The 26,669-nt window shown below is 40.8% G+C and overlaps 1 protein-coding gene across 2 annotated transcripts in view; it reads left to right on the forward strand.

Annotated features, from left to right (window-relative positions):
- Positions 1-26,669, forward strand: part of cdh4 (cadherin 4, type 1, R-cadherin (retinal)) — a 198,150-nt gene that overhangs the window by 105,598 nt on the left and 65,883 nt on the right. For both annotated transcript variants that reach the window (XM_029277329.2, XM_029277330.2), the window contains exon 4: positions 20,708-20,934. In XM_029277329.2, coding sequence (XP_029133162.1) covers positions 20,708-20,934 — 227 coding nt within the window. The remainder of the gene's footprint in view (positions 1-20,707; positions 20,935-26,669) is intronic.

A 26,669-nucleotide genomic window follows, 5' to 3' on the forward strand; every position in this document is an offset into this window, starting at 1 on the left:
AAGTTTAAAGCAAGAACTGAAACTGTTACATGTGCATCAGTCTTATCAGGACAATGCTCATTCCTGCAGCACTCCACCTACAACATAAAGAGAACAGAAAATGTTGAGTGTTAAGTGCAGACTCATTTGACCACATTCTTTACGTGGATTTATAAAGACGTCCTTCTGCATTCATTCCGACACTCTCTACACTTTTCATTGTTTGAAGAGGTGGAAAGGTTGTCCAAGCAGCCGCATCAGTTGCAGTATTCAGTTTCAGTGTTTTTCCAAGCTCGAACATGGCATAGTGAGAATTTTCAAAGGTGCTTTGTGGGAACCGGGTAGCTCATTTCATTTAGATGTCTGATCTTTCTCCATCTGCTAAATAACATATTCACCAGGGAACTCTGCTGGCAGGAGAAACCCTGCACTCTCCCAAAAATGCATGAGTAGATTATTTTCATAAACCCACTGAAGCCACTTGTAGTGCAGCATAGAAATGCACTGGTACTGTATAAAGCTGGTAATTCTGGTTTAAATTGTGACAATACAAGGCTTGAGGATGCTTGTTCTATTAGAAGTCCAGACTGTGAACAAAGTAGCTTAAAAAAAAACCACTTGTTTTTCTGCAGTTCTTTGAAAGTTGAAGCTCTTGAGCAGCCCACTCATTCACTCCTGTGTAGCAGTTAAGTCTTGTAGTTGTATAGAACATAAATGGGGAACAATAGTAAAATAAAAATAAAAATAAAATTCTTCTTGGTGTGCATATGCAGTGGCCTTCAACTCTCATGACCACTCATTTGGTTCATGGTTTTAAATTCTAGTCTCCTCTGCAGGACCCGTAATGTTACAGCTGAAAAGTGATATTCTATTGTACATGCTGCAGAGCTTCTGTGTGCGTCACTGTGAATCTTTTTGTGTGATTTTTGTCCTTTGAAACTCAGACATCAGTCTTCTCAAAACCAGACATGATGGCACACAGCAAAGCCGCAGACCGTCCAGACCTTTCTGTCTGTCTCTCAGCCCAGGCCAAAATGCAGACGTCCGCTCTTTTCATAGAAATAATGAATTTTTAATGAGTCTGTTTCACCCTTCAGAACGAGCGAGAGGAGAAAGCCGTGGAACCGCTCAAGTCAATTTCAGTGTTCCTGGATCACAGTCTCAGCCCTCACCCCATCAGATCTTCATTATCTCGCCCTCATTCAAGTTATTTTTATCTGCGAATAAGGAGAAAATCAAGCAGAAAATGGGAAAAAGGAGGGGAGAGAAGTATTTCTTACATGTTGAGAGAGGATTTTGACATGTCACATGACATGGGTAGGGAAAATCAACACACCACAGAGAGTTCCTTTTTTTTTGTTCACAGCAGCCAAAGATGGACTCATTCTTCCCTATTGCTCCCTGCGTCTCGCTCAAGGCGGAAAAGAACGGAGAGAGTTTGAAGAGCTGACACAATGAGTCAGAGCGAGGCGAGAGCGAGTGTGAGGGAGAGGGAAGGGCAGTAAAGGTTTAGGCGTCTGCACTGACAGCTCTCTCCTGCAGTCTGACAGAGCTTTGTCGAGGATCCCGGGTTTCACCGCTGTTGCCGCTGCAGGGTTTCACTGATGTTGTTGCCGCACTAAGTGCCCGGCCCTGACCTTTTCATGCTCACCGTACAAATATCCATCCTTCACATAGTGACTGACTTTTTCCGCAAACCTACCCCGGCGTGTCTTGGATCCATGTTTGTAGGATGAGAAAAAAGGAAGTTGAAAAACAAGCTGTCACGTCTTGACAGATGGCCCACACTGTCGGTAAAACGTCATCACAGACCACATCTCCCATGAGGTGGAGCAGTGGCCAGGATGTCCTCAGCCATCTGTGGCCCTACAACAGATGCTGCAGAAAATACAGAGGCCACATGTGTCACACTGTGTTTCATACACTGGGCTGACTGTAATGCCCCGTGCAGGGTATTAGTTGGGGTGTGTCAGCACTGTGGAAATTGGTGGATTTTGCTGCTTCATCTTGCAAACTAATTCTGACATATTGGAGCTGTAAACCCCATTCTGTCTCTCTCATTTCTCTTCCCCTCTGCCTGACTCTCTGCCTGTCTGTCACTCCATCACGTCTATCTCTCCGTGTGTCTCCCCTCGCCTCCTCTTCATCTTCCTGCCCGCCGTCTCTCTCACTCTCCACTCTCCAGCTGTAGTTAAGAGAGAGCATGAAAAAAGATGAGCAAACATCTTGGCTGCCTTGGAATTCATTTTCAAGCCCCACGCGCTCCTGCCTTTATCCCCATCTCTGCCTTCCCTCCACCTGAAATATATTACTCCTCTGCTGCTCCCACACAGGATTAGGCTTAGATGAGAAATGTATTGTTTCCTTCATTCACTTAAGTCAAAGAGTAATTGAGTTAATCTGTCTAGCTTCTGTCTGTTGGGTGGAAGCAGAGATTAGGGCTGCTGTTGGCAGATTGAATCAGAGCTTTAAAAGATGGAATAAAAATGTCACCACATCTTTAATGACAGCTGGCTTGACATTTTCCAGCTTTTCATAGAAAATGCTCTGAATGTTTTTACCAGTAAAGTGTAGGTAAAATGACATGACATCCCATTATTTTATGTTGGCTTATGAAAGCTTTATCAGCCACCAAATACCTATAGTTCATAAGATAACAGATATACTTTTAAAAATATTTTTCTCTCATTGTTACTCTAATTCAGAACTATTTGAAGATATGCACAAGATATTTAAATGCACCTCTGCATATTTGCAGTAATTTTTTTTTTTTTTATCTGAACTGAATGAGCAGTGTGTGCACTGGATAAAGTGTAAAAAAAACATGAACTTTAATGGGCATCTTTACATAAGTTATGGCATCATCATATAAGTCCCTTGTAAAAACAAAGGAAATCTTCCCTCCAAAAGCAGCTAGCTTGATTATGTTGATGTATAGCTGCAGAGATGGATATTTGATGTCTTTTTCTCATCTGACAACCCTGCAGATTTCCCTGTGTGTGCAGGAATTCGCTTAGCCCACCTAAACAGTAACCATGCCAACATAGCAATTGTGCCTAATGGATTTCTGTGCTCCATTATTGCTGAATACACAAATAGTCATGGAGTGAATGAAAGCTTTTTCCCTGTGCACAGCAGAAACGCTAAGTTCTCTTTTACAAGTTCCTGGCAGAATGATTTTTTTTTTTTTTTTACAGATAAATGAAATAATATTTTTTATGGAGACTTATTTACTGATTGGAAGTGCGCCAAACTGATTTTAAAGATGATGGTCAGCTCTGTGTGCTGATCAAAATATTGAGGTTTAATTGGCTGATGGTGAGATTATGAGGACAACAAATTGTGTCCATTTAACGTCTGATTAAACCCGGCTCTCCATCCAACCAAGATCTCCTTTTAAATGGACTCATTGTACTGACAAATAAATAATCTTAATCTTAATCTTACAGGCACAGTTTAAGAACATGATGGGTTAATTAAAATACTTTTTTGGTCAAATTCACTTTTATCCTTACATTAAATATGAGGCTACAATAGCAGCTTTATGATGCTTAGATAAGGAAATAGCCTGAGAACAGGGGGCGCAGCTCACCTGGCTTTGTCCAATCTTTTTAATAATCATTATAAATCACTGTATCTCGTTTCTTTAATCTATTTAAAAGTGTTTGTAGTTATTAAAAAATAACAGTTAAATATTACACAAAACAACATATACATAATTAAAAAAAAAAATGTGGAATTGTTCTGATAAAAGAAAATAATACAAAGAATAACTTAATAGACATACCCCGTCAAATGTTGACTGTTGTTTTCTTACTTTGAGTTTGGGGTTACTCTAAAATGTCTGAAGTCTATATATATCCTTGGCTGCCACATTCAGAATGCCCCAGACTAACCCCAGGACGTGAGATTTCAGCCAAATTTAGTCTCTCGCTCTGTGGACTTCAAGGCCTCTTCAGTGCCAAGGCCTGTGCTTTTTGATTCTGCAGACTTTCAGCTCGCCTGCGCTCTGACTCAGATCAAGAGGAAAAAGGGATAATAAAACAGGAAGCTCAAAGTCCAAGGTCTGGCCTGTATCGATTCTATTCAGCGGGCGAAGAGACGAGAGGGAGCAGAAAGTCTCTGGGTACGTCAAAAGTGACTTGAGAGATTAATGACACACCATATAAACCAGTGTACAGAGTGAATGGACTTAGAAGACAAACAATGGCCACCTGAAGACAACAGACAACGCGTACCTCAGTGGTTCCAGCACGCCTCCATCTGAGTAAATATACAAGTGCATTAGTAGCATTAAGTTTCTTGGAGGAGCAGTTGGCAGACTGAACAGGACAAAGAGGTGCTCGTGTTTAAAGGCAGATGAAGGAGGACCAGCTCCAGATATCTCCTCTGTCTTTTCTGATTTTCCCTCTGCCTGACAGTAAACATTAATTTACCGGAATCCCAAAACAGAAAGTCAATTAGAAAAAAAAGGTGCTTTGGTGAAAAGTTAGCATTTAGCCAATCCTCCATCACCTGCCTGGATGCAGGTACATCAGAACATTCTCTGCCTGTTCTCTGGGTTTTCCCTCCCGGGTCTGTGACAGAGAGCTGGGGAGTTGAAGCACTGCAGAGCTGAACAGTGCTGACAAAGCCAAAAGGCTCTGCACTTTAGACTCCGGAGTGGCTGGATCGATGTAGTGCCATCACCGTGGCCTACGGGGAACGGCAGCGACCATCTTTCATACCACACTGGATGTCCTTATCTGCCTCTCTGTCAACCCTCCGCCTGCAGCAGGACAGAGATTTATGCGTAGCAGACAGCTCAAGTCCAAGCATACGGTGTAGGGTTAGCAAGCTAAAGCACATGACAATACTGTTTGTTTGCTTAGATTGGCAAGGAAGGTTTAGCACCTACATTGACAAATTGATGCTGGTAAGAACGTCAAGCTCATAGTTTTGGCAAATCTCAGAAATGAACTTGATATTTTAAGCCCGTGTCTGTGATCGCAGTGCTGCTGATTTTGTTAATCAAATTCCTCCATCAGAGACTTTATGTACATGACCTATGATTTCCAGGTTTTAATGTACTTCTTCTCACAGTCCAACCAGATGCCTCATATTTATTATATTAGTGTAATTAGTTAAATCAATCTTCAGGTGTGGGTAAGTAAAAGCACGGGGACAACTTTTTAATGTCTGTCCTTAGCATGGCATGACAAACACTGACCGAACACACACAAGTTATACCTCACTTGTCTTAAAGCCATATCACGCCCCCCCCCCCCCCCCCCCCCCCCAACCGTAACCATGGGCAACCTTAAAGGAAAAGTGCAAACATTTAAATATAAATTAAATAAGCATTAAGTCAAATAATGTATATTATCTCAACCTTAGAAAAATAAAGATCTATAAAATAAAACTTCACAAAAATGAATCTCATCTCCATCTTACATATTTCCCTTTGTTCAGATGAAATGTCCTCATTTCAAAGGTTATGAAAAATAAATCTCATCTCCATCTTACATTAGCATTAGCATGTTATTTCACCATTGAGGTTTTAGGTTAACATTTTTTGTCAACACTGAAGGAGTAGTTTTTGTATCGGGAAAGGCAAAAAAACAATGCCTTTAGAGTTATTTAGTTCAATGGAAAATACAATTGTTAAACACTGACTTGTGCGTTCCAGCTTTGGTACATTTTTGGTACAAGTTTAACCAGCGCACTGCTAACACATCTAGGCTCTGTCATTGTGAACACAGGTAAAATGTTTACTCACTCGGGGCTTGTCTCAAGGAGCGGGAAAATAATTTTTGTTCAAGTAAGAAAAAGTCAAACCCCGAACTCTCGAATTTGACCATGGACTGAAGAAAAAGAGTGATTCTACGTGGTATTGAGTGCTGTTGTTAAACTGGTCAGTTAATAGTGCTGCTTTGAGAGAAAGGCCCTGGGTGTGCTCTATGTGGCGTATTCAGTACAGTTATTTCTGGTTGGGTCTTTTATTCTCAAGCTTGTGTTTGAGTGAAAACAAAATAAAGCGAACCCCTCAAATCCCCCGGAGGAGATTTTAGAGGCAGTTTGCCATCCTGGCAAGCAGCCATCTTATTTTGTTGCCAAATCGACAGAACAGATGATGTATTTTAATTGTTTGTAATGGGAAAGGTAATGATTTTGGATAATTTTTGTGCATATTTAATTAATAAAATGATACCAAGAACGATTGAACATATTTTTTTTAATACAAATGTTTTTTTGGCTTCTCTTGCTATCTTTTGTGTGTAACCAGTACACAAACACCGCACACACACACAGTATGAATGTCATCAGCTTCTCCGAGGCAAAATCAAACAAAAGCCATCTAAGTTTAGCGTGCAAATCTTCAAAGTAATGAAATTTGTTGGAAAATCTAAATAGCGGCAAAAACTGATGAGATGTGGAATTTGGGAGTCGAAACAGAACAAAGGGCGTATGTGCGTCTAAAAAGATAGTACGAACTTTGTTTACACTGTTGCTAAAAAGTTGCTAACCTGACCTGTTCAATATTTACACCCTCCTCATTATGAATCCTTCCTATTACTCAGTGCTACTTTTTTTGGTGGGGTGTAGTGTGGGATTCTCTTATCGCACAAATAGGGGTCATCAGTGGGGGCAATGAGAGAGCATCAAAATGGTTTAGCACAGGTCCACATACAGGTAAGTTGGCAAACTGGATTTAGAGTAGTGTGTTAGGAGGTTAAGGTCTATTTATGAGGTAGCTTCAATGTAGCTTACATTCTTTGGATCACTAAGGTGTACAGTATATCAAAGGGTAAAAGCTCCAGTGCCAGTATAAGCTGTTTTTGTCACACAAGTTTGTAATGCAGGTAATTTTTGAAAGTGAAGACAACATCAAGGACTATGATGGAAAGTTCTCCTTTCACAAACACACATCTTGAAAACCCATCTGTGCTGCAAATATCCAGGATGTTCACTGCAATCTGTCACAGGTAATGACTGTAAACACAGTGGTGGTAGCTGCTATGAGACACACTAAAATTGAAAACACCTGTGAGGAACTAACTGTTTTTGTTCATTTCGGCGACCCTTGTGGAGACATCTGTACATCTTATCTCTTTGCTGATGACTTGTACATGTGGAAATTGTGTTTTTCAACAGAGAATCTCACCAAGGTTTATTTCAACAGTCACATTGAATCACTTATGAGAATCTTCGCCATGGAAGATGTAAAAAAAATAAGCAATGAGCAATAATGATTGCTGACAGCTAACCACGTCTGGGTTTAATGTTAAGTACGCATATAGAAATAGTCAGATTTCATGCTGGTGGTCTTGTTTTTTTTTTTATAAAGGTCTTAAAGATGCATCAAAATTAATATCAGTTTGTTTTAAAGCTAAAAGCGCCTCAAAGGAGCTTTAGGTTACCAAAGAAGATCTCATCCAAGATGGTCAGATGGTGATGCTTTGTAAAATCACTTTAGCTTTTCATTCTTACCCTCAATGCATTCTTCTATTTTTTATTGATAAACATGGTAGCGATATTGTTTCAGATGCGTTGGCATCACTGTGAGTTGAAAGCCAGTTGTGTCTCATGCAGACACTGAAGAGTACCTTGAGATTCAGCATGAGACGCAGAGGGCCATGACAAGGTGTCCAAATTTGACACCTTGAGAATTATAAAAGGCTGCGCTCCTTTGATGTATTGCCAACTATCTTGGTGGTTCATAGATAATTAATAATAATAATAATAATAATAATTAATAATGTGTCAGAGGTTAGGAGAAATGTACTGTTATTAAGGGACAATAACCCTAAAGAAATGCAGTACATTTGTCTCGGGTTTGTGTTGGTGCTTTTAATGGGAAAAACATTTAACCCTGACTATAAATCCAAATTCACTTGAGGTATCTACGTCCTTCTAAACCCGATTGTAGTTGATGCCAAGTCCTGGTCAATCCTTAACCACATATCTCTATGACAGCCAACTGTGATCGACTCAACCCAAAGATAACTTCCACCACAGTAACTTGTTTCAGAAGGGCAATTAAGACTCTTCCCATTACTTGTGTGATAACGTGTATACCCATCCTCGACTGATAACCTAAACAGCCTGATTCTTTATAGATTAATGACTCGTCTCCAGCTAATGTATTTTTATCACAAGGTCATGAGTGATGTATTATCAGTTAATGAGAAATACAGAAATGGTCGGTGTGAGAGAGGCAGGGAGGGGGTAAACACACACACTGAGAGACACACTCATTTCACCTTTCAGCTGTTTTTTTCTGGCCTGCGGTGAGTTGTCCTGCAATGATAAGAATAATGGTTTTGGCGCCACAGCCCACAGAGACCGACCTCCCATTCCCTCCCGGTAGATAGTTGAGCTGAAAGGTTCAGCCTCTCCCATTGTCCCTCCTACATCTATAGCACACAATGAGGCTTAGTACTGCCCACTTAAGGGATAGAGGTATGCTCGTATTAAGGACCACTGCAGATCTCTGTGATAACTGTCACTGGGGGAATTATAGGAAAGGTTAGTGGTGGAAAGAAAAAACGGATATGCAAAAGAGGACTTGCACTAAATCCTCCAACAGGACAATGTCTTTGCAGGCCTGAAAGAGAAAAGAAAAAAATAAATTTTGATTAAGCTTCACCATTCGTTTGATGGACTTTTCAGGTGTGCAAAAACAGCACAGAAGGGGTCCACTGATATTCTTTATTTCATTTTTACTTTAGGTCAGAGCTTCACTTGAGGCAGAGAATAAGTGTGACAGGCTCCTTGCTGAAATCCTTCAGCCGCTATCTCTGTGATCTCTGCATTTACACGGTGTTAGGCAGTAGAGGGACATCAAAAGCTCTAAAGAGGAGAAGTGGAAATTGTTTGGTGCAAATGTATTAGTCACATTTTTTTAATTGATTTTCTGGAACAGGCCAAGGTGACTTCAAAGCGAAAAAAGCTGTTGAAAGAGACTGAGATTTGTTGCTTTTAGAGGAGGGCTGCACATTGAAATGCTCAGACAGTATTCTTCTTATTCAAGTGCCTAAACACGGAGCAGAATTCAGGGGTGGAGGTTTTTTAAAGGCTGACAATAAAGCGAGGAATATTCACGCTACAGAGTGGTGTTACAGAGTCAATGATAAACGTTTGCTTTCATCAAGTTTCATTAAGTCATGCAAGATATTATAAAGGCTATATAGTCCGTACATTTGCAGCTTTTCTAGCCTTTTTTTCAAACAATGTATGGAACAACTCTATGTATCATTGAAGAGGTGAGTCTTTGTATCCATCAGCTCTACAGTAACATTTAGTTTATGGTGCCTTTGACTGCCTTTCAGCTCATTGTTTTTGACCAGCAGCTTTGCTTACACTTAATGCTCTACGTTAAACAAAATGAAAAACAGCAGACAATAAACTAGCTAAGTTTTGAAGGGTTATAGGACCAATATGTAAGATAATGAATTAAATCATAAAATGACCTTATATCATTAGACATTTAGGAAACATGCTATCTGGAAGTGCTGGCTTCTCTGTCGACAGTGCGGCAGCCAGTATGTCCTCCTTCTAAGTTTGGATTCCAGTTTGTTTTTGTTTTGACCAGAGAAGTTGGAGAAGGTTTTAAGGCACCCCTCACCCGCTTTTGCAAACAGCAATCCAATGTGTATAAATATTCCTTTTAAAAAATGAAGAGAGAAGAGAGCTCAGTAAGGTTTCAAGATGCAGAGCTGAAGCTTCCATGTCCTCCACATATAACAACCTACGTGCACATCGACTCTAAGGAGGAGGGGGTAGGGGGAGACAGCACTCGCCAATGTTTTGAATTTGGACTGCAGTACCCATTTGAAATGCTGGGTGTCAGGGTTACATGTTACAAATGTATATATTTTCAACCATGAAGACTTACAGTGCTAGAGCTCCTAACAGTGTGATGAAATAACACATACGTATATACCCTCTAGAAGATGGTTCCCCAAGAGGCCCAAAAAAATCTGTTCATTGATGTTAGGTTTACTTCATGTTTTCTTCATCTGTATAGTGATATGATGTTTTTTTACTTTTCAGAATTGTCCTTGTAAAATTTGCAGCATTAGCTTTATTATTCCTAACATCAAAAGTGAGTTAACTAACGAACAAACACTATGACTCTTTTATTTCTGTGTCTTACACTTCATGTATAATGCGTCATGTTTGGGCCTGAAGCAGTATGCATTGATTGCAGTTTTGCGTGCCTTTATTGCTCTCTGACCAAAAGCATGGCGCTTTTGGTCAGAGAAGCAATTATCTATATAATGACAACATCAGCACCCAGCTCACAACAAGATGTCCCTATTGTCCACGTAGCTGCTCTTCAGATGGCCATCATCTGCTTTCTGGGCTCGTCCCTCCGGAGGAACCATCCGATAACCACTTTTGAATGCCGGTTGACAGCAACGAGACCAATTACTTTCATCAGTTACTTGGCTTATTGATCAGTCGAATGACCTTTATAGCTTCAGATGGCGGCATCTGTCTGAACAATGACTTCGACATCACTTTGGCTGCATGATTCATTCTGAAAAAAAAACTAAAAAAAACTAGATCACATGAGTGACAGCTTGTGGAAAGCAAAAATCTCATCATACATAGGTAGATTAAAATCAGAAACCCTTTGACATTTATGTTATTGCAGGCTCTGTAGCTGATCTCTGAGACAGTGTTGATCTCCTCCGAGAGCGAAAACACTGGTGAGTTTGTCCCTGGTGTTGGGTCTGGAGACTAATGGCTAGCCTTGGCCTATCACTTGCCCTTGGGGTCTTTGTAGTAGAGACAGGATTAGAGAGAAATGGATGAGAGCGACAGATAATGAGGGAGATTTGTCTTAAGTCTAATCATTGGCTTCAAAGGACATGATCTGGGCGGCTGAGAGGAGGTTAGTGAAGATAAGAGGTCTTTTTCTTGTTGTGATTACACCTTTCATCACCTTTAAACATCCAATATGTTCCCTATAGTGTAGCCGCTTGGTTCACTGTTCCATTCAGTTAAAGCAAATATTCACTGATCTACATGACTGTAGTGGAAGTGTGAGCAGACTTGGGTAGGACACTTCATCATGGAAACACGGTGATATACTTCTATCACACATATTCAGTATTGCCGGTTCCTTCATTCCCTTAAATTAGTCTGTCAGCCATAACAGATATTCCTGTTCCTCTCTAAGTGTATATTTGTAATGCTAATTAGCCCAATACCGGGAAATCAAATCAAGATGCTGAACACAGCTAAACAATCACCAGGGAAGGATGCAAATACTTTCATGCTAATACCAGAAGAAGAGGGAAAAGATTGAGGGCAGAATAGAAAGAAGCGGAGAGATGAAAGGGGCTGCTGGTCGACTCAGTTATAAGTGAGGGTGATAGAGAGCGGAGAGGGATGGAGATAAAATGAGGGAACGTAAGTGGAAAGCGGGAGAAAATTAAAAGCTGATTACCTAGTGAGCGAGTCTTTGGTTTTCTCTGAGGACGTTGGAAGGAGGGGCAGGGGGAGTAAGCTTGTTTTTTTTTTACTCTTATTGTATTTATTAAGGCCAGTCTCCAGGGTAATCAAGAACTGCTAAAAATAACCAGCTGAAAGGTGCTGCAGTCATAAACACTGCTTTATACTCATTTGGCTGTGATGTCCCTACATCTGCTATTACAACCTGTTCTTATGATGTTAAATGTGTATTCTATTACCTCCAGAGTTAGGTTACTTCTCTGCACTTGACAACGTGTGCAGTAGAAGAAGACTAGAAAAAGAAACGTACTCGAGAATAATGGGTTTACATTACAATCATTATCCGCTTGAGTGAGGGTCATGGATATTTCCCAGAAGCCCTTTTTGTCCCCGGATCCTTGCCCCTAGTTTGCTCACATTCCCCTCTTTGTCACTGGGCCCAGCTGAGGCCTCCACTTTGCTCTGGGCTATGTGAAATTATTATATTGTACTGGGAGATAACAGACAGCGTGTAGCCTTGAGGCACTTTCTGCGCTTCACCTCCTTAAAAAAGATATTGCTGTGATAAAGCGCGGCTCCTTCTCTGCTCACGCTCAATCGAAGGGGAAGCCTTGAAGGCAAGGTCTGCTGAGTGGCAGCCAGATGAGAAGAACTAATAGAGGGAAGCGCTTGATATGTTTGTGTAGCTTGTTGTGTTTGGTGGAGAAGAAGGAACATTTCTTATTAGCATAACACCGTGTGAAAGGCCACCGCTCAGTCGTGGGAATTTCTGAGCCACTGTTTTGCTGACTTGATGCCGGTTTTATGCAGGCCGGCAGGTTGATTGGGAGCCAGATTTTTCTGATTTGGCATTGTGTGAAATTAGTGGATAGCTGCCAAGGAGAGGGTTCAAGAGGCATGCAAAAATCAGGAAAAGTGGGTGTTTATCAAAAGGCAAAACGGTGTGAACTTGTTAGTTTTTTTTAAATGTTTTTTGTTACAATGTTTTAACGCCAATATTTTGTCACTTGAAGTTTCTGCACTTCTCCATACTTTCCCTCTTGTTCAAACAGAGAGAAGGAAAAAGTGGATGTTTGGTTGATAAATCTTGTAGGCAAACTGAAAGAGGTCAGACAGAGACACATCATTTCATCAAGCCTGTTTGCTCAGGTCATCAGGATCCCTGACATGACCTTAAGCAGCTGGTCAATCCTGGCCCACCTGAAGTAAGTATTGTATAGACAAACTGGAGCCCCCTAGCTGCAGTTTGCTGAGACAATCACAAACAAAACTTCACACACACACACAAATCCACACAGAGAGGAGAAACAGCTCTTGGGCTGAATGGTGGTGTATTAATCACACTGACGCCTGGCACTGCGATCTGTGACCCAGTCTTTTAATTGCATCCGCTCTGCTTTGCTCCCGCTTTCCCTCTTTATCTTGCCTCTTTTCCCCTTTCTCATTCCTCAAGCCTCTGCACGCCTGTGCCCATGAGAGCAGCCTAATGCAAAGATAAGAGGAAAGGCCAAGGCTGTGAAAAACCCAAAATGCTCTACCCAAAAATGTGCCTCTACAAAAACTCACAGGACAGGGGAATCGCTTTAACAGGCTGAGATTCAAGGGAAGGTGCCGAGCATAGCTTCATGTGTAATGTGATAATGTGCAGGTGAGGTGGTGTGAAGACAAAAAACAAATATCTGTGAGGAAATCTCCATAATCCATTGAAATAGGGTGACAACCTCTGAAAAAAACCCTCCGAGTTTGTTGCCTACGCAACATCCTGTATGTATGTGCAGGAGAAAGGATCTCTCTGTAGCCTGACAGCCTGGTAGGAGCCAACACAGGAGGGCCTTTCACAGCTGTTCCTCCATACCTACAAAACGAGGGAGGTGACAGGAGGAAAACAAAGGTGTGATGGGGTGGGGGCGGAGGGGCTGGTGGGCGGATGTTGGCCCTATAGATGTGCCATTGAACTTAGACTGTGACAAGGTTTTGTTCAGCCCCGTAAGTGCGCCCGCCACAAGATAACAAGCATGTGGTGTTTAAAAAAAGTGAAACATGAGCGCTGATGCACACAAATGCAGGTTGACAGCACCTTCTCTCCCACACACACGCATACACACCCATGGGAATGCAGTTAGTCGATGACATCCATACCCATTTATGCATCAGCTGTAATAATCCTATATGCAAAGAGCTTGTGTCAAACACTCCCACTCCAGTGTCCCTCTCCTCTCTCACTCTGGGTTTCTCTCTCTCTCTAACTCTGGCTCCCTTGCACGCATAAGCACACACAGTGACACACACATGCACAAATACTTGAGTCGCAGTGGTTTCCTTTTGTAAGAGCGAGCTGTCAGAGGGAACTGTGTGGGCTTTTGTTACAACAGAGAACTGCAGAGGCAGAAAAATTCATTTCCAACTGCGGCAAAAAAAAAAACAAGAATAAAAAAAATGAGGCTTTTCAGGAAAGTCATATTGTACCTGCAGTGTTTTAAAAACAGCAACATGTAAATTGCATTTGTTATAAGCATTCCTGTGGGGGCAAAGTGGGCTGGATTTTAAAAGACTTACAAGAGCTGTGGAAGTTCTGCATGGTATACCTCGGGTGTGGGTTCACAAGAAGCTGCACTTAAGTTGTGATAAATAACGACATCAGAAAATAGATGTTACATCTTTACTTGCCAATCAAACTGGTTCCACAATTACAGCGCCAACATCTAAAAGCTGTAAACTTTTCTAATTTCTTTACCTTTCGTTGTTGGACAGAATATTTCCAACTCAAATGTCTTTTGAGTAAATGTTAAGCTGCTCTAATGTCACTGTCAGGTAAACCTTGTAGCGCCGTGGTTTTTCATGTTTAAACTTATACTGGGGGATTAAATGCACCTTCAGGGATTTTTTTTTTTAGTTCATCAAAACCGTTTAGTTCCCCGATGAGAACATTTAAGAAGTCTTGGCAGTCAAGCTAGAAACAGGGCTCTTTCCCTCTGTCTCTCTGAATCCCTGACATTTTGGAGATAAACTACAGGTTTTCACAGGACTCAGATTTTTTTTAGTTCATTGCTAGAAGCAGAAGATATTCAAGTGAAATTCAAGGGTCTAATCTCTTACTTCACAAATTGAGCTTTTGCATATTTCACTGAGACTTATTTGATGCAGTTTATCATTAATGAAATAAATTGAGTTTATTCTGATGTGACACCAATTATAAAGTAATTAAAAATGTTTGATCACTCTATTCATATTTCAGTTTAAATTCTTAAAAATGTTGAGTTAAATTAATTTTGTAATTTAAAGTAAATATTAAACTTGCTTTCCAAAACTACAGTTACAATGAGCAACTAATTATGGGCTATCACATTTATTACAAACCAAACTGTTACTACTTGTAGCAGGGTGTGTCCAGACTTTTTTGACTGGATTGGCCCACATGGAGCACTGACTTATACACACATGCAAATATATATATATCTTTTTACCCTTCTATCCCCACCAATGATATGTACTGCTAAGTAACACAGTTTGGCAACATATTTATCTTTTAAGCTTGATTTTTTTTAGTGACTAAAAACTATGCGCAAAGTTTTTTTATTTTAAGATTTATTTTTGAGCTTTCAGTGCCCCCATTGGTGAGTAGGACAGTGAATAGAGTCAGAAATCAGGGAGCGAGAGAGTGGGAGTCACAGGCCGGACCCGAAACCGGGCTTATTTATTTACAACTGAACGTACCTACAAACAAAATATTCTACATCAATAATTAAAGAAAATTACTGAACAGTTGATTTTAACTCAAGTCCTGCCTCTGATTAGGAAAATAGCCAATCTTGGATTTGGATTTTGGGGTGGCACCATGGGGTGGCCAACCAGATTTCAAGGGAGGCCCATGCCACCACTGGCCGCCCTTCTGTTCAGCCCCTGACTTGAAGTAAAAGCCATTTTTAAAGATATCTGTGCATACTTCCTCTTACACACAGAACCTTTTGAGTGAGTTGGTTTACTCGTCGGTGGACTCGGTGCTGCTGTCTATCACAGCCTCAGTCTGGCAAAAATACTGTTATTTGCAAATTGAGTGGGTGGCGTTGATTTTACTGTTGGCTTGAGGAAATTGATGGGATACCAGAAGGAATGTTTACTTACCACTGTGACATGACTGTGATGAACAGCTCGTTAAAAAAGAAGCTACATATGCTCGGTCTGGATCTTTTTATTATCTCCCCCCCTGATTCACCTGACTCTACAAAGTGTACCACAGTGACAATTTGAACATTAAGTTTTCGTTGCAACTGTTTCAGCTGCAGAAAGTGAGGTATTTATGTCACAGCTATCCATTAATGTACAGTGTGTTTGCTATTTTTAGCTGTTGGAACTAAAACAATAATACTTATTTATAGACCTTTCAAGTCATAAAAGTTAAAGTACTTCAACTCAAAAGCAGAAGCAATAAATACAAAGTGAGACATGCAGAATAACAGCAAAAATAAAAGAAAGGCTATAAAGGTTTCACATAAAAGTAAGTCTATAAAAAGATTCCCCCTAAAAATTCACCTTTAAAGCTTAAATCACTTGAAAACCAGGTGAATAATGTTCAAATCAGACTTCTGTGATCTTGACCTTTTTTGTGATGTCTTTTTTCAACACTTTAGTTCGCTTATCTTAGCTCCCTTTAACAAAGGTAAAAACTGACCCACCAGGGTGCCCGTTTTTATGTCTGGCTGAGTTTGGCTTAGACTGACTGTCCTGGTTTGCATACAAAGAAAGAGCCTCAGTCTGCAGGGAAAGAGGATAGGGGAGGAGGGAGGAGGAGCACAGGTGGGGGGGCTTGAAAAGGAGGGAAATAAGTAAAGTAAGTGGTAAGGAGGGTTAGGAGCTTTGAATAGTGGAGAAGGGCGAAGTGGGAGAGACAGAGAGGAGGGGGTGTAAGGAAGGGGAGTGAATCGCAGGAGAGGGGAGAAGAGGCGTGTACGGTCGACAGGTTTACATGGTGTAGGCGGGTGCACAGCGATGAGGGAGGCATGCTCCATGTGGATGCACAAAGCAGACTGTGCAGAGGTACCACCTGCCATCTACATTATGCACATGTAATGTTTCCATACAAGAGCTGTTCTGGCTTCCTCTAGGGTATTGTCGTGGATCTACAAGCAGGCAGAGACAAAGACCAGAAACGCGTCTCTCTCTCTCTCTGTATTCTGGTGTGTGTTTGTGTGTGTGTGTGTGTGTGTGTGTGTGTGTGTGCGAGCGTGCATTGTGGCAGGTAGTCACGGCCGCTTGCCCGCTCTGTTTTAGCTGTGTGTGTGCGCTCTGTTGGACAGCATGTTTTCTGCCGTCCGAGTCCAGAGGAGAGCAGCCAAGCAGAATGACAACAGCCTCAGCAGCCTGCCAAACACTGCTGCGGATGGCAGGACGCACTAAAATATACAGGACACACTTGCGCAAACACACCTACACAGGAGTGTACACACACCCAACTCATGCACGCTCACACAGAAGCTTTCACTGGGACACACAGAGGCAGACCGAAACCTTTCTACACACACACACAAACACACACACATTTACAAATTCCTAGGCTACAAAATAGAAGAACAGAAGGCATACACACACTCACTGTCACTTGAGCAGGTGGTTTAATACCCCTTTCGTTTTCCTCATTGACTGCCAACTCATAGCACAGGGACACACACACGTTTATACACCCTTTGAGGTAGAAAGCAATTGACACAATTGATCTCTGTGTCAGGAGGCCGGTGCAATAGACCCAATACTTGTATACAGTTTACATGATTTTCAGATGTTGAACTGCTGAGATGGCTGTTTTAGTAACACGATCAGCCTCTCCATAGAGTCCATTAGCCACGCCTGCACACTGGAACAACTCCTGTGTATAGCAAAGTACCATACAGTGATTATACTGTGTATAGCCTATATAAATGCATTAAATCACATTAAATCACATTAAGGTGCACGTTTTATTGCACTGAATATGAGAAATAACTCAAAGGTACACATGGCAGAGATGTCACAGAAAGCTCTCATTAAACTTTATAACCTGATAAAAGGCTATAAGAACGAAACTCTGGGTAAGCAAGGCCAACTAGTCGCTTGGAATGTCTTTTTTAGTTTATTTTACATTTTGTAGAGATTTTTTCTGAATGAGACTTACAAATTAAAAGTTTATGTATGTATGTTTGAGTATGTTATGTTTGTGTATGTTATGAAAGACACTTTTTGCACCCAAGGTGAAGCTGAGAGGTAGCTTATTGGATCTTTTACTTAAATACAATACGATATAAATGCCCACTGACTGACCCATGTAACCCTTACATATTATTAAGAGAATGCCTGTCTAGCAGAAAATACTGTCCTTGTGCTTTTGTTTGATTTTATCTTCAGAAATGTGCATCATTTGAATATTTTTTACAACTAGTCATGTGCATTAATGATTAAATGCTGAAGAAAAGCAGTGCCAGATTGCTTATAACTCCGTCTACACATCTATAATGGTTAAATAGGAAACCTCTCCCACTATAGCCAAAGGCCACAGACAAGCTCATTCCTCTGTCTCCTCGGGTTCAGACCTGCTGCTCCAGATGAAGTGACCCGGTGATTAAGTTAAGTCCAGTGGCAGCATTGATTGAACCTGCTGTAAAATATTTATGATTTCTTTTTTTTTATTCATGAAGTAGCCTGGGCTCACTGACCTTCAGGGTCTTCAGTTTAGAAAACACCCTGAAACCTCATCTTGGGTTTTATATTTCAAGTTCAATTCTTTGCACAAAAGTATGCCGCAGTTTGCCAAGCGGAAGATGGCAAAATGAATTATATGCTCCAGGGAACAATCCGAATTAATAAACACAGATTAGTTGTCAACAGTGCTTCATCTTCATTCACTGTTTCTATTCCATTTTGATGTGACAGTAATAAATGATCTGCATGCAACATTGTGCATTAGACCTTGTCTTTAGGGCTTGACAAAGAATTTGTTTTTTTGGAGGCTGATTTTTTTCTTCCGATTATTGTTTATTATGTTTATCCATAATCTAGCTTCATCTCTTGTTTCCTGTGCTACAGTATTGGCGTCTCCTGCTTTCTTCTTTTTATCCTTCCATCTTTCTCTCTCTCTCTCTCTGCGTCTCTCTGACACACGCACGCATGCAGTTTCTCTATCACTATTTGTCTCGGCGTTGTGTCTTTCTGCTCCTTTCATCTCCATTCAACAGCATGACAGATCAGATCCCACCGACTGATTTAAATGTGCTTTGTGAACAGGATTTTTTTTTTAGTGAATAGCTAAGCATTAATGAATATCTTCACACTAAGTAGATGTGTTAGGAATCAGGGTCATGGTCCCAGCCCCTGGTGGGAGCACAGCAGTAGGCGGTGAATGATAAACTGAGAGGTGGCTCGGTCACCTCACAACGAATCGAGGACACAACGCTGCGAACAAATGCTGAACAATGTTAATGCCGCACAGACCACATGTGTGTTCCCCTGCCAACTAGCACCACCGAAGTACACACGCCAACAGACAGACCCTCAGAGACCTCGCTGGGTTTGTTGTAGAAATCATGGCGAAATTAATTTATGCAATACACTTAAAGTAGCTTTGAACCTCCTCCTCCATGGATGCTCACACACACACACACACACACACACACACACACACACACACACACACACACACACACACACGCACACACACACCGACACATACACACAGGCATTCATAAGCAGTGCTTTGCGGTGTCCTTAAGCCTCACTTTTGCAGCTGCACCACAAGAGACCTGTCTAAGTGACAACAATTAGCCTGCTCAGTTCAAGCTAATTGAAGTCATTTACATAATACACAGCTGCCATCACGATTCATCTGTGGACAATTCAAGCAGGTCTGTGTCATATTGTCACAGACTAGTGTTCAATCGCCCTCCCGCCTTGATAAATGATCCCCAAAGTAAGGCAATCACTTATCAGTCACATAAGGACGTTCTCCACTGGGCTGTGTTTTTTTTTTTAAATGAAAATATGGATTGCATTTGTCAGCCCACACAGATGCGCACGTTGTCAAAACTGTGTTTACCATCAGCCCCATTACGCATGCAATTACTCAGAGGTTGAAAACAAGCTGCCTCATTTGTGCGACGCCGAGCTGCAGTGTCCAAGCAGATCCTGTGCTTTATTAGCTTGTTGTTCTGGAGCTGCTTTTGACAGGAAGCTGGGCAATAAATTAAATAGATGGCTTGATATAAAAAAAAAAAGCGTGCTGTGCAGAATTCTTCATGCTGGATTTTTGAGAAATCACGCTGCCAACGTTCATAACAGGCGATCTGTTCCCTCAGTGATTTATGAAATCAATTTGTCTTGTTATCAGCAGCCAGAATTTGTGAGATATGATCAGAGCACATGCATTTCAACTTGGGGGTAAAGGCGGCACGGGGATGGTGCATGTGTGTGTGTTAACATAATAGATGTGTTGAAAACAATCATCCGTTATAGTCAGCATTCATGCCCTGGCATCATGCTGTGAAACATCGGAGGAAGGTGCTCTGAGTGTTAATTAAATTTGGCAACAGAATGAAGGGAGTTTCTAAAGAGTTTGAGAGGCCGTAAGTTTGTTCTGTGTTTTGTTGGCCGTGGCAGCGTAGTCATATCAGTTGTATCTGCGTAAACAGCCCTTCACGCTCACTGTCTAAACCATTCACTCATATGTGGAGTAAAAAGACTGCAAAAACACCAATAACCAGACCACACTGTGTTCGTCCACACTGTGCATACACACATCACACAACAAACCAGAAAAGCAATAAAATGTATGCATTGAAACATGAGATTCCTCATTGCTTACTTCATTTGTCTCAGTCAATGCAGACCCCTCTGAATGTCATCCATGCCTGTGCCCTGTGTGCTTGGCATCAAAGCATGACGCGGAATCAGCCCAGTCAGCCTAATGTGCTTTAGACCCTCACTTCATATACTTTCCCCTGAGAAGCTGAGGGAAATGCTGTTTTGACATCGCTATCTGTCTAGTTTTGGTGAAGAATGATATGAAAAAGAATTAGGTTCCCTCTCGTGTATTCCGGTTCAGAAACAGATAAGCAGTTTGTTTTGCAGAAGACGTCAAAGCGGGGAATCAAAAGTGACAGCTGAGGGGAGGAGATATTTCAAGATATGTCGTGATGGATGCAGGTTAATCTTAAGACTGCCAGATGTGTCGAGGATTTGCGAAAAACACCTCATGAACTGAATCTCTCTGTGCTTCTCTTTAATTCTTTTCCCTCTCTTCCCTTTATGTGTGTCACTGCAGTGAAATTTGAGGATTGCCAACGCAGCAGAGAGGTGGGTTTCATCAGCAACGACCCCAACTTCAGCGTGAGGCCTGATGGGACGGTGTACGCAGAGCAGGAGGTGGCCAATCTGTCAGAGCCCGTCCAGTTCATGGTGACAGCCCGGGGGCTCCATGACCCACACATCTGGGAGACGACTGTAAAGCTGGCTCTGGCTGGACACCCTCATCCTTTAGCCCTGACAAAGGTAAGATTCAGGAAAACAAAGCTACCATGGCACAGTTATGGAAAACTGGTATTTTTGTATATTGATTAAACTGTCAATTGAATCTAGAGTTAAATATAACATCCTAAAGTATATACAAAAGTAACTTGTGTTGAGCATTAAGTTGAGATATGTTCGAGACCAGTGAAACTGCCTCATTTGCTGTTTGGTTGTTAAAGCGTTTGGTTCAGATTCATGAGTACTTATAATTTTAGCAAATGGAAAAGTTTCCATTCTAATGAGTTGATCTTTGGCGGAGGTGAGCTTGCTGTAATTTGTGCTTGTGAACTGAAGTGTGATGTTTTGCGATTAATCGGCACAGTGCAGTTTTTATCCATGAAGCTTTCTGTTACGACATGATAAGAACTTCGGATATAATATCTAATAACACAAAGATACCTCATTGGTTAAAGTCATTCTGACCTCTGTAAAGGTTAATGCATTTAATAACCCCTATGTGTATGCATACAATGGCCTACACTGTGTAGAATATTTTTCTGCCTTAACACAAGCCTGAAGTTGAATTCAACCAAATTATGTAACTGGAACATATTACTCAGTTCACTTATTATGTAATAATGTGATTAGAATTTCAGTTGCCCTTTTCCTTCTCTCTCATCAGCAACGTTCAAAGTAGTAAAAGTATTCTTGGTAGTAGGCTCATCATCCCAAGACATCAATAGATAATTATCACCAGTAAAGGGTTAATAAAAATTGCTGCTGATATTTGTAAAAATAATAAAGCTTGTGTTGATGTATTGTTAATGTGCTCACTGTTTAATACCAGTGGTTTGTAGGACAAGGACTCTTTGTTGCTCAGAAAGTCTGAGAATATTAGATGGATATGTCAACATTTGAACTTTATACATTTTAATGGTTCTTCATTGGGACCTCTCGTATTGGGAACAAGTAGCTTGTGAAGAATGTGGAGGAAAAATTAACTTGTATTTCACTGTATCAGTAATGCAATAAAATGTTGTGCATTTCATTGATATGTCAAACATAATCTTCTATTCTGTTTCAATTTCAAATGGTGGAAAAATGTTGGGAAAATTAACTTGGCTGCCTCACAAAAAAACTGTTCTGCCTGAATGAATAGTGATCACGAATCCTGTTCTAACCATTTAGATGTTAGTTACTGGCAAGTGTTGACAGATAAATCTATTTTGATTTGGTATATTATTCCAAAAGGATTTAAATGGGATAAGTAAATTTACCTAGATTGAAAAACAACAAGCTTTTTTTTTTACTTGAAATTCTGAATTGTTAGATTTTCTTTTTTAAATTAATCCCCTGCTATGCAAGGAGTGCAGTAGAGCAGTTTGGGATTCAGTGCCTTGTTCAAGGGCACCTCTGCAGTGCTCAGGAAGTGCTCTGGCACCTCTCCAGCAACCAGGCCAACTTTCACATTATGGTCCACATTGGGTTCCCAACCTATGTTCCTACGTACTGAACTACTGCCGCCCCTTGTTGTAGAAAGTGTGAGGACCCTTCTAGATAAAGGCTTCTATCAATTAGTAAAGACATGTTATTGATTTCACAAAAAACACCTAAAATAAAAAATACAATCAGAATCATTGAATGCAGCTTCCCTTCAACACTTATATACAGTTTTTATGGTATGTATTACAGCTTTCTATTTGATAATGTGGCTTTATAAGCTATGTAAAGACAGGGCCAGACCTAGAGCCACTGGTACTGACTTTTATTTCCCAGCTGTACTTTTTTTAACACCAACCTTTTTTTCTGACCACTTGTGGGACGCCATCGGGCTTAATGTTCAGTCATGTTTCTAACCACTCTAATCATGACAAAAAGCCCAGAACTCATGTAGCAAAAGCAATTGCAGTGTGGGGATTAAAAGTATGCCCACTCCTGGCAGTGCAATAATGGAGACTGAGAAATAATTGACATTGATGGAGCTAATGCATAGTGGCAGACTCTGCAAGAACCTGATGTAGATTATAGTTATGTTCCCCAAATCGTACAGCTACAGAAGCATTCAAAAACTGAACTAGAAACATGTATTTTCTCCAATCACATGGACATGTGAAAGGCATTCCAGCGTACATACATTTTTCCCAGAACATTGCTTTGCTTGCACGTGTTTTGTCAAATTCTAGTGCTTCAAGCGTCTGCACCCTATTACAACCAAAGAACTGATTTTACTTTTCCTCGTAAAATAATTTCAATAATGAGATTATAATGTTTACTACATAACAATGTTAGGTAGAAACAGGGGTAGAAACTTAGTAAGGATTCAATTCATTTCATTTGTGGTTAATTTCATTTATTTATTTTCTTCTTTTTGTTAGAGTAGTGTCATAATGCTGATTCTAACAGACTCCTATCATAAAAGTGCATAAAATATAAAGAGTGAACTTTGTGAAACAAGCTTCAAAGGAACTAAAAGTCTCTTTGCATAAAGTTGTCCTCACTGACATCCGCTATCGTCAGTGGCCTGAGTGGGAAGTGTGACATTTCCAAATTATCAAAGTTTTATCATAGACTTCCTCTGTGTGGTTGACTCATTTGTTGTTACATTTTGGACTGTTCGGAATGGAACACTTATTAGATTGCAATTTTCTCTTCATTTGACTGAAAATCAGAAAGAGTGAAATAGCCCTGTGGTCAAGGCTCTGACTCTGTGGATGTATTGTTGACGGCCTTCCTCCTCCCTGCTGCCTTCACTGTCTCGCTCCTCTAGTTTAACATTTTGTACAAAAAAAAGAAAGAAGTAAAAGTCCTCTCCTAACAGTTCAACACGAACACAAAATTAAGACTTTATCAACCAGAAGCAAGGCCATTAGGGGTGGCACAGGTGAAATGGTAATTCCTACTAGCATGCTCAGGATGACGCTGATGAAGGCCACAAGCCGACATGAGTCAGTCTAATTTGTTAATAAAGTTGATCTTCATACAACAAATGTTCCTGTAGCATTTTGATCTCTTCAAGCCTTTCACTCTTCATGCACCTTGTTAGTTTGTGAGGTTGTGCCAGAAAATTCCACTCTGCTTCTTTTATATCGGCATGCTCACAGTTTGCTACAGTTTGGCAGGAGAGACATTTATGTGATGACATCTTAGTTTATCATGTTAGTATGCTAACTATTGCTAACTAGCATTAAATGCTTAGAGTAGATATGACTGATGGGACTTTGTTTGGCTATTCTTTTTTTATAAACTAGAGTATTTGATGCATTGAATTGTATACCAGATGATGGGGCCAAATAAATGTTAGGGGCTGACGTAAATACAATCATGGGCAGCACAAATCGATTATAATAACAATCAATCCAGTAGTTTTCAATCAAACACCATGGATGAATTTTCATTTTGGCACCACACATGAAAGTCCAATATAATTCCAACTCATTGTCTAGATAACTTAAATTTTTGTAAATTGTATTCACAATCATTTTAAAGTTGCACAAAAGTATTAGCAAAATTGCAGGGCTATTCGGCTAGCATGTTAAAGAAATACCCTACATGCCTCACCCTACAACAAATCTACTTCTTCAGTCTTTTGGCACAAGTGTTTATGGATGTAACGTTGAATACTTCTTGGTTACTACATTCACTAATAGGCAAGAGAGGTCCTCCTGTATAATTGAGAAACTATAAATGTTACCAGTTGGCAAAAATGCTTATGTGATTTAGCTGAGACACAAAATAAAATGTTTAATACTATAAGCAGCAGAGAGTTTAAAAGCAAAGCCATATTTGTTCCTTTGATGATTTCTGGAAATTGAAGGTAAAGCTTCTCCGCATTATCAGTGATGTGTTCTTGGGGGCAATTTCCCTTTCCTCCATCAGTAAACACACACAAAGTTGAGCAGTTGGTAACACACATCTCTTTGTTCTGAAAGTCAATATTTATTTTTTAAAAGAGGTTATCACATCATGTAACGACAACTCGTCTCTGCTTAATCTTAGCAGCAATGACAGTGTAGGCAACAAACGGCTCACGATATCCTCTCTGCCCTGTTAGTGATTTAAAGACAGACAGCTCAAATAGCAGCTCATATTGTTCACTGGCTTTGTGTGCAGATAGATAACGTGTAGACAAGATAGTGAAGTGTTAGGAATTGTATGATTTGTTCTTCTATACAGAACATAATAGGCAGCATTCACCTAGCAATGCCGGCTTTGTTGTACAGCACCATGAGTGCACTGATGTGCTTTTAATAACTGGCTTGCTTTCTCACTGTGCTGTTTTAGTAGCAGGAATTAGCATACTTGGAATGTGCTCCATGATGGACCAGTTCATTTCAGTATTTAATTTTTCTGGTTTACAATACCACATCAATTGAAGTGCAGAGCATCTTTGGCCTGAGAGCCCTCTGTGCTGTGTTTATGCACTCAGGCTATCACATCTCACACAGGTAGGGCCTCTCGCTGAGTGCTCTCCAACTCGTACTGATTTCATGGCACGTTGGTTTGCCTTCTCCACCAGCTTAGAGCCCATCAGTTATGCACCACTGGCTTTGGACCTGACTGGTTGCCAGAGCTGGTTTTAGTGCTTATTTGATTTGCATTTTTGTTTCTTTCTCCCCAGACAACCTAACCTGTTCAAGGTAGATTACAGCAAAGGCCAACAGCAGGGTGGAACTTAAGACCCTGGGGTCCACAGGTTGTTGAAAATCAACACCAGCAGGGTCGGATGCTTGTGTGCTTTAAATATAGACTGATTATGTTTACAATCCACACTGGAAGGCTGAAAGGGTCAAAAGGCAAACAGAAGCTTTAAGAAAGTCATTAAAACTCTTCTAAAGTTTAGTTTCATTGTTATTTTTCCTCACTTGAGTTTTTGAGAGAAGCTCTCATGGGTGATTGTTTCCTTCACTGAAGACTATAGCACTCATGTCTTTTTTATTACAGTGAACCAGCAATTGGAATTGCAGCACTAAAGACAAAAGAACAACATTGAAAAACCTGGATCAAATGTTTTCAGAGCCACTCCGAACAGAGAATGGGCGATGAGCACACACTGTATTGTTCCGCCTGTTTGTCAGTCTGATAACCTCCAGATGTCAGCTCCAGGGCTCAGAGGCTGCAGGCCTAAGGAATGCCCCAGCAATGTGCAAGGCTGCCTGGGAGCAGAGAGCTGCCAGCTGGCCCCAGATGCCTCTGGGTTTCAGGAGCTGCGGGCGCAGCATGGACACACTTACTGACTGTCTGTCATGTGTTCACTCACAGCAACAGTCTGGGACACGCAAAAACAGACGGACAAATACATCCTCACATATGCTCATGCATTATTTGTATGTGTGCACACATGCTTGCATGAAGGCCAGCACACATGAGTTCCCTAATGTGCAAGCAGGCATGACTGAAGACACCACACATGCATATCTCTAATAAGCACGTAGTGCCTGGCTGTCCATAGAGAGCTTGATCTGAATTTCCTTTATAAGTTTGCTGTTATCACAATGCCAGCAGACTATCATCGGCCATGTTGTTTTAAATTGACAGTGGCATGCAGCCATTGTGCTGATATCATCCAAAAGTAGAGTTACAATAAATTATGTTTCCTGTTTTTTGTATGTCCTGTTTTTTTATATTCTGGATACATTATTATACTTTATTGTTATACTCTGTTATTGAGAGACATAAACACGTGTGTCATGACCTATGACCTACAGACATGCATTGATGGAGAGATGCCACAGTGGGGCTGCTACACAGGGAGCTCGCCAGAGCTGTTGGTGGTTTGC

This window comes from Labrus bergylta, chromosome 5, assembly GCF_963930695.1.
Source record: "Labrus bergylta chromosome 5, fLabBer1.1, whole genome shotgun sequence".
Classification (NCBI taxonomy): domain Eukaryota; kingdom Metazoa; phylum Chordata; class Actinopteri; order Labriformes; family Labridae; genus Labrus; species Labrus bergylta.